Source organism: Globicephala melas, chromosome 14, assembly GCF_963455315.2.
Source record: "Globicephala melas chromosome 14, mGloMel1.2, whole genome shotgun sequence".
In the NCBI taxonomy this organism is placed as follows: domain Eukaryota; kingdom Metazoa; phylum Chordata; class Mammalia; order Artiodactyla; family Delphinidae; genus Globicephala; species Globicephala melas.
The window spans coordinates 63533449-63542805 of record NC_083327.1 but is presented as its reverse complement, the minus strand read 5'-3'; the positions used below and the strand labels follow the sequence as shown (position 1 = coordinate 63542805).

At 37.1% G+C, this 9357-nt stretch overlaps 1 protein-coding gene across 1 annotated transcript; it reads right to left on the bottom strand.

The window, feature by feature from the left end:
* Nucleotides 1-657: 657 nt before the first annotated feature.
* SMIM28 (small integral membrane protein 28) lies at nt 658-4708 on the bottom strand. Its single transcript, XM_030853351.2, is given in 3 exon segments — nt 658-680; nt 683-1004; nt 4591-4708. Coding segments are annotated over 3 exon segments (456 nt in total). The 5' UTR covers nt 4702-4708.
* Nucleotides 4709-9357: the final 4649 nt, after the last annotated feature.

Here is a 9357-nt window from a genome sequence, read left to right as displayed (position 1 = left end):
TTTTTTTTTTTAAACTAAAATGTTTGCAACTGTCTGTTCTTTATTATTAATATTGAAACATTTCACCATTATTTACTACTACAGCTCTAGAGGTGTTTCTCTCACCTTCTAGAACTCTCCATGCATCTTCACACAGAAGTGAAATGATGAGGCCCTGAACAACTTGTGTGGGAAGAAAAGTTTTATTTTGGTGGCAAAAGCAGTTATCTTTGGCTTATCAACATTTTTCTGTTTTTCTTTTCAGGGCTATTTCCTGTGTTCACTAGTAATTCTTTTTCTTCCTCCTTTTCCTTCCTATGTTCACTAGTAATTCTTTTTCTTCCTCCTTTTCCTTCCTATGTTCACTAGTAATTCTTTTTCTTCACATGGAACTTTCTTGTTTTTCTCAGGGCCGTTATATGTTATAAAAGAGCCCGGTCATCTTTAGAATGACCTGGGGAGACTTTTCCCTAAGGAACTTGAAAATGCATTAACAAGATTGACGTTTGTCAAGCTCCCCCCATCCCCATTCATCCAGGTGTTGGCCAGTGAATTGCAGCGTCTTAGGTCCAGAGGCCCTTGTCCCCCTGCTCAGGCGGGCTCATTGAAGGGTGGAGAGCTGTTTTAATGGTTACAAGAGCGGGTTATAGTGGCACATCCAGTCCAGGTGAACCCGCTTTATACTGAAGGCCCGCATCCAGGGCCTCTCCTCCAGGGGCGTTCCTGGTGGCCTCTTCATAGGAGGGTGGTGAACACGAGAGAAGGGCTGCCTCCCCGGGCAGTGGGGAGTAAGGGAAGGTCTGCTCGCTGCTCCAGAGTAAGCCTGGCAGGAAGTCGGTCACCTCTCCTGCAGGCGGGTGCTCTGGAAGGTCGAGGCTGGAAACCTGCCCCTGGGGCCGAGAGGCCTGGCAGTGGCGATGCAGGAAAAGCAGCAAAAAGGCCAGGAAGAGCAGGACAGTGGCTGGAAGAAGGATGCACAGGAAGGGCTCCACATCTTCCTTGGTGGAACTTATCTTCTGGGTGCCCTGGAGTTAGGGAACGGAATTGAGTTAGAAGATGGGGAAAGAAGAGCGCTGCATTTCTAAGGCTGATCTCTGTCTTCGTCTTGTATTCTCCTTATCATTTACTGACTCTAAAAATCACTCTAATCATTCATTTATGCCAATGAGCTTGAGCCTGCATGAAGTAAGGTGTACTTCCGTGATAAAGTATAAATTCAGAATGTCAAAAGTACACAAGGGTACCCTACACTATTTCCACTGAAGTAAAAATATTAGGATAAGTTTCAGTTGGCAGGTCCATCACTCATTCTTTGAATGAGAACGCTTACTATTTATGTACTTATTTTGTTTAGAATTAGACCGATAATGTTTTATTGCCACAGAAGGATTATATGGAACTGACTTCTTTAATTCTGGAGTAAAATCTGACATTGTTATGTGCTCAATACTCATGTAATCAACATTTGAAATCCGATTGGATAGCTGATGCTTATGATGATTGAGATTTTGAAATTTCCTCAATGTGTTTTTGCAATATTTGTAAGATAAATATGGAAATTTGGAATTCTCTCAAGAAAAAGAATTGCAGATAAATTTATTTATTTATTTTTGGCTGTGTTGGGTCTTTGTTGCTGTGCGTGGCTCTTCTCTGGTTGTGGTGAGTGGGGGGCTACTCTTCGTTGCGGTGCACGAGCTTCTCATTGCAGTGGCTTCTCTTGTTGTGGAGCACGGGCTCTAGGTGTGCAGGCTTCAGTAGTTGTGGCACACAGGCTCAGTAGTTGTGGCTCGCGGGCTCTAGAGCACAGCCTCAGTAATTGTGGCACACGGGCTGAGTTGCTCTGCGGCATGTGGGATCTTCCCGGGCCAGGGCTCAAACCCGTGTCCCCTGCATTGGCAGGTGGATTCTTAACCACTGTGCCACCAGGGAAGCCCAAGAATTGCAGATAAATTCATTCTTAAGCAACCTAAAAGGTATTGATTTTATTGTGTCAGATCACAATAATGATGGTTCTTGATGGAGTAAATAATAAGCATGAAATGATACTCCAATGGCAAGGTAGAAAAGCCATATGAAAAACTAAGTCCTGTTCCAAATTGCATAGACATTGCTTTACACAAAGCTACTGAGAAATAATGAAGTATTAACAAGCTTCTCTGTTCATTCACAACACATGTGAATGTTAGTATACACTACTACAGAGGAAAAGAAAACAGTGTAAAGCCTTATAATTGTGTTTAAAAAACAAAATCTTAAGATCTTTGTCTACTGATTTAAAATAAAACTTATAGTAATAAAACTATGAAAGCTGAGGTTTTTGCCTTGATTTTGGTGGAAATAACAGATGTTTTGCTGGTCTTGACCTGTTAAGAGACTGACTTATCTAGTGTTGTTCGTATAATCTTTTTTAATTCCTAAAGAATTTACAACTGTGTTGTTAATTCTGACTCAAAATTAGATGGTTTATTTAATAGTTACACTGCTAAATATTTTTTTTTCTCAGATATGAATTAAGATATTTTAACTTAAAGTGCATACAATTAAAGGTTTTCTTGGGAAGCAGAACATCATCTTTGGGCTTTGACAGCTGTGGTCTTGAATTCCAATATGACCTTCTGATACCTGCGTGACCATGAACCATTCACTTGCCCCTTCTGTGTCTACTTTTTCTTCTCTATGAAATGAGAATAAGAACATCTTTTTTGGAGGGTTGGCATGAGAATTTAATGAATCAATGAACTATGAATTCTTTCTGTTTTCTCACACATAATCTAGTTTATCAGAACTGTTAACTAAAAATCTGCTGTGCTGTAACAAGGACTTTGATTATAAAAGCGATAAGAACTCAAATAAATTTACTACAGTTATTAAAAAATCAAGTTGGACTGAAAAAGCAATTTAAATATGTTTATTTTCTTCCACTAGATGAATCATTTAAAATGTTAAAGCTATTATCTCTTAATCACTCTTCAACCTTGATAAACGAGGCATTTTGCAAAACTGATTTTTCCTTCATTCTCCTTCAGTAACGTGGATGATAATAGTTTCCAAACAGTTGTGGGCATCATATTTTAAATACTCTATTTAAACCCTCTAACTTCAGTATGCATAGAATATGAAGATACTTAATATTCTATTTAAAAGTTTTTCTGTAATAGACCCTCTTGCTTACCATTATGCTATTAATGCTATTAGTTGCAAAAATTTGTGAAAACAGAGATGCTACAGTCCCCTTCTGTAATTGGTACGTCCATTGGTTATTTTGTCCAAATACTGAGTGGCACTGAAAGGCTTATTTAATACCGCAGATTAGGACAATTTCGTAAGATAAAGAACTCTTCTTTCTTCCTAGTTAAGAGATCACAGAGCTATGAACAAATTTATGATGGTATCCTTAATTCGCTTATTTAATGATTCATGGTATATTGGTTCAAATTGTGGATTTTGTTAATGCAGAGAGGATGTCTTTTTCTTTTTTAACATCTTTATTGGAGTATAATTGCTTTACAATGGTGTGTTAGTTTCTGCTTTATAACAAAGTGAATCAGCTATACACATATCCCCATATCTCTTCCATCTTGCCTCTCCTTCCCTCCCACCCTCCCTATCCCACCGCTGTAGGTGGTCACAAAGCACCGAGCTGATCTCCCTGTGCTATGCGGCTGCTTCCCACTAGCTATCGGTCTTACATTTGGTAGTGTATATATGTATATGCCACTCTCTCACTTTGTCCCAGCTTACCCTTCCAGGATGTCTTTTTTTAGTCAAATATTCTAATTGTTTCACTACCCTCAACGTGGTTTTTTAACTTTTAATATTTCTCAAGGACTTTGCTGTTCAGGGAATACTTTAAAGAAATAACCAATAGAAAGTGCAACTGCTGCAGGATATATCATATATATGTGTATAATTTATTTCTGTTAAAAGTGGTTTTAGAGAATTTAAATACCAATCTCACCACTCGATTTTCCAGAAAACAAGAAAATACGTTTGTTTCCCCCTTTCTGGTGGGACAGTAGTATCACACATTTCCCTGCTGATCGTAAAATTAATTGAGTTTTTAGGTTTCTACCAATATTTTTCCTTAATGACACCTCGGATTGAGACTTCTTTGGGGATTTCCCAGGTAAAGCAAAACAGCTGCTGCATTTCTTAGTGAGAGGCAAAGCGTCCTTAACCCTCTGCTGCCCTTCCTGAAGTAAGATCCTTCGCTTCTGCTAACTCTTAGAAACAGCTGGAGAGCCAAAGGGAGTCTCTCTCTCTCTCTCTCTCTCTCTCTTTTTTTTTTAATGTAGACTGAGCAAAGAACAAAGTTGTCATACCAAGGCATAAAAATTTGTTGACTTCTAGCTTCGGTGTTCTTTGATATATTTGCTATATCAAGCGTTCTTAGAATATATTTGTGACACGTTTTACTTGAGTTTATCATTGTCAAAAGATACCAACTTTCAAGGTAGTTCCTTAGACCAAGCCATTCAGTGAATTCATATTTTTGTCACGCCTGTAATACAAAATGTTGCCACTAAGTTTTCCTAAAAATGTAGGCATTGTTGGTTTTAAAGCTAACAAAGATACTTTGGGGAAGAAAAAACATAAGTCATAGGTACAAACCTGCAGGTGGGTTTCCGGAAGAGGTAGGCTCGGTTCACTGGTTAACCACTCGTATGTCCCCCTGCCAGCGTGGCCAAACTTCTTCCAGCTGCTGCCCATCAGTTCCCGCATGTTTTCACCCGACTGATGTGCCAGGCACCCTTCCCCCTCGCTGCCCAGATTTCAACAATACTGCTGCTTCTTGGCCTGCATCCAGCTTGGATGAATTCGGCTGATGGCTGTTGGGAAATTTGTTCTGAGTGTCAACAGGGAAAAGAAACCAACCAGAGAGACCTCTCAGGACTATATTTAAATTCAGTGCCTCTGGGTTTGCTTTTGTGGCCTTTATCACTGTAAGGATTGGCATCAGATGTCGGATATGGAATAGATTTCAGACAGAGGAGTTCTTCGCATTCGTGTTATTATAGTGTCGCGAATGGTCTCAGTGAATAAAGAGCTGTTTGTATTTAGATGTAAATACGACCCTCTTCCTTCCCTTACCATATCCCTCTCCAGACATATAGCTGAGCAAGAACTACCCAAGCTGAACTTCCTGTAATTATGTCTGGATTCTGTGGTACAGAGAGAAGGAATAATGTTCTCTGGTATGACTTCAATTTATGGGGATATGCTTAGCCTAGAGAGCCAATAGCTGAATTTGCTGTGACTGCTTACAGAAATGCTGTAGTATTTAACTCTAGAAAGTTATACCTGTGTGGATTTTAGCAATCAAAGTGTTTTTTTTTACAACTCCATAGTAGATGATCTTTTTCTTTTCTTTTTTTCTCCACCCTAAAAGGCAGAACACTTCCTGTTATTTCAGTAGGCTTTTAGCTAAGATTTTTCTGTTTAGGACTTTTATAGCTTGATTTTAATTATAAACGCTGACACAATTAGTCTGAAAGTTTGATTAGCTATTTCTAAAACTTCTCTAAGTATTTTAGAACTGAGGAGAGAAGAGTATTTCCATGCTCTACTTAATTCTTTTCCTTCTCCCTCTCTCTCTTTTGAAATTGACTTGTCTTCAACCATTTGATCGATTCTTTCTTAATTCCCTTGAACTCAACATTATAAATTTTCCATTTTTATTTTCAGGAACTACCAAGACTTCTTGGTTTTCTCCTGATTTGTGGAACTTAAGGGAGTTTGACTTTGTTGTGTTACACATTTCATCTTCTGGGTCAGTAATGGAGAAAAAGTCCTTGAAAACTCAAGGTCAGGGAAGATGGAATTAAGCGAAAGATGCCTGTAAAATGGTAGGGTTTTTTTTTTTTTTTTACATTTAATTTCTAAGCTAGTAAATACATTTGAATTTTAGCCAACTGGTCACTGCACTTTCTCAAGATGCTATTATAAGAATTAAATAAACATATTGGATTAGGATGACTGAAAAACGAATCAGCAGATGGCAGGCAGTACTGTGACGAATCACTGCCTGCATCAGAGCTGGTGAAGGCCCAGGGGTTCACCTAAGGGTCAGCAGATCTGGCCTTGGTTTTTGTTCAACTTTGGCCCTGATAATCTGGAAGGAAAGACATAAACAGTTTGACTAAATCCACTAACAATATGGACTGAAAAAAGAAGCTACCCCAGAATGATTTTTTTAAACCAACAAGTATGACAATAAAAAAAGAAATTGATATGAAGTTTACTTTGGAAGAATATGAGCACTTACGGAAAGGGAGGTTTGAACAGAAGATTTAAAAAAAAAACTTTTTATGAGGGAATAATATAAAACAGAACACAAAGATCTTCTGTGTTCAGTTTGATTAATTTTGACAGTTTTATTCACTCCTATAATCACTACTTAAAACAAGATATAAAACATTTCCATCACCCCAGAAATTTCCCTCCTTCTGCAGTCAACTATTTTAAAATTTCTATCTACAATGGAAGAGTATTTTTAAAAATCTCAATTCTTCAGAACAATCAGGGAGCAGGATAAGAAATGTATAAGCTTACTGTGTTCTCTGGTTATGAACTTGAGTATTTTCAAACATTTGGCCTTTGGTTTTCTATACTTGGAATCACGGAAAATCTAAGCATATTTAAAATAGAAAATGATCACAAATGTATGGAAATCAAATTGATGAATTTAAAACAGGAACTAGTAGGTAGATACATTTAGATTAAAATTTCTCATGTAATTTATGTATAGTTTTTTTAATTCATATATACGACAGGAAGTGGGTTAGACAGGGTGGAAAAACCTCATTATTTATTTGATACTTAAATTGTCATGTATTATCATATTATATATTTTTCTTATAATAACTCTTGTTATAAGAATTTTTCCTAATTTTGCAGATTAGGAAGTTAATTTGAATTAAGCAAACTTGGGGAAAAAATTTCCAAGGTTTTCCAAGATGATACAATTCCAGGAGCCAGGTCTGGATATATCTAATGCCTCACTGTCTGTGAAGCAAAGGAAGTTTATATGACAAAGAAGGCCATTCCTCTTTTAACAGGTGTGGCGGCCTTATATTTGGTGTACAATCCTAGAGATGGCAAATGTGGTATGACCATAAGTACGAGCCTCATAGAAAAAATTAGAACTCCTATTCTTTCTTTAGCATCAGTTACTTTTTGACGCCTCCCTGTTTTGACACCTCCCTGATTTGCCTCTGTCACCAGGCACAGTCAACTACCACCTCCTCTGGACTGCTTCTGTGCCATGTACATGCTTTCATTAGTTCACATGCTATATTTTGTGTTGAAATTGTGTGACTGTCTTTCTTTACTTCACTGGTAGAAGACAAAGAATTATCTTTTAAGTTATATTCTCCTAAAGCTCATTCGAGGCCTGACATCTCATAGGCACGTGAATGCTTTGGAAAGAATGAAGTGCTGGTGTCTCATTTTATGTGTGATCTATATTACTCTTTGGAATGCTGTCAGGAAGAAGACCTCACCAGAGAGAGGCTCTTAGTGGATTGCATGCACCTGCAGTAGGTGAGGGGACCCTGGGGGTTGTCCTGTCAGCTGCTGAAACTATGTCTAGCCTCTGGGCCAGTGCCTCCCTCTGTGGTCTCTGCTTATTCAAACTCAACTGTTGCTGGAACTTAATCAGTGGGCCTACGCACTGTCCTGCCATTTACTTGAGCTTGTCAGAATCCCCCCAAAGATGTTGCTAATAAGTTTAAGCAGTTGTCACTTAAAATATCCAAAAATGTTCTCAGGAGAATTTTAATCTGAACAGGGAATTTAGCAAGTAGTTTGGAATAGAACAAATACCATAACTGGCGTATGTTAGGTCGAGTACAGTTTATGAATAAGCAGGAGCTAATCTTAGACATAGAAAAGAAGGATTAGAACATTCATAACTCTGATTTAAGTACGTATTTTGAAGTCCTTTTTTACATTAAACTCTTCTCATCAGTTTAGAAATATTATCATATGAAAATGCTTGACGGATTTGACTTCACGATTCAAAATCAAAGAGAAATGAATTCCAAATACATCTTGACTATGTGCAGCCTGATAATTGACACAAAATTTCTTCCTTCAACAAACAGTTCAACATTTTTGAAATAGTTATATTATTCAAGTCACAACGTATAAGTTCCTGATATTCTTTCCCCTATAGACATCAGTCAATAATTATGAGTTTGTCCAAATAAGAATAAAAGCTAAACACCCCGTCCATGCCCCTGCAAACACACACACTTATGCTAACAGAACAAAATCTTTGTTGGATTTGTGATTACAGGCAGAATTATGGAACTTCCGTTCTATAAAAATTAGGTGGAGGGACCTTTTGGATTGTTGTCTAAAATGTTGTCCTGTTTATTCTAAATAATATTATATAGAAAGATTTAAACAATTTGAGGATGTATTTTCTTTTGGCAATAAATTAATCAGGTGTCAAGCTAACCAGAAATGAGAAGCTTCTGTTTACGTAGGCCACAATTGCCTGCTCCAAGGCATTTACCTCTGCTTTTTTTCTTTTACTCTAGTTTATCACAATTAATTTTAATTTATCTGTTCTTTATAATCAAAGTATAAGCACAAATAATGCATTGAGAGACTCATTCTCAATCAAAATATAAACATAGGGAAATAATCAAAGCAGTCATTTTCACTAGAATCTCTTTAATATCAGAAATGGATGTAAATGACACTTAACCTGTTACCTTTGCGTGGCCAGCGTACTATTCCACTTAGAGTTCTAATAAGGCAACAGTTTCCCAGGAGAGCTTATACATGGCCCAATTACATTTCATTTCCTGATCATGCTCTCTCTTTTGAGATTTTAACCAAGAGGAAAAATAAAAGTTTAAAGGATAACAAAGGATATAAAGGATTCAAAATCTGGGTAATCAGCTTTTGAATAACAATTGAAAACTCATTCTCTTTTTGGAATTTTATGAGAAATTATAGGATCTGAAACAACATAAATGCCCATATACAGGAGAATGTTTGAATAAACTGTGATGTGTCCCTACAAAAGCACACTCTGCAGCTGTAGAAAAGAATAAGGAGCATCTCTATGGATGGAGGAATGAGAACGTGGCAATAGGGATAGGAGGGAGCAATACTTCTCTGATTATACCTCTTTGTATCTCTCTGACTCTTAGAATCTTGGTAATGTCTCACATATTCAGAAATTTTTATTTTTCTCTAAATTGACCGATTTTATGTTTTCAAGTTTATTGTCATCATTGATATTATTTAAAAATCACACCTGTGTCTATGGTTAAGTTCATTTTTTTCATCCCCAGTTTTATTTGTGCCTTGTAATATTTTTCATCTTTAACAAGATTATACAGATTTGTCAATTTTATTAAT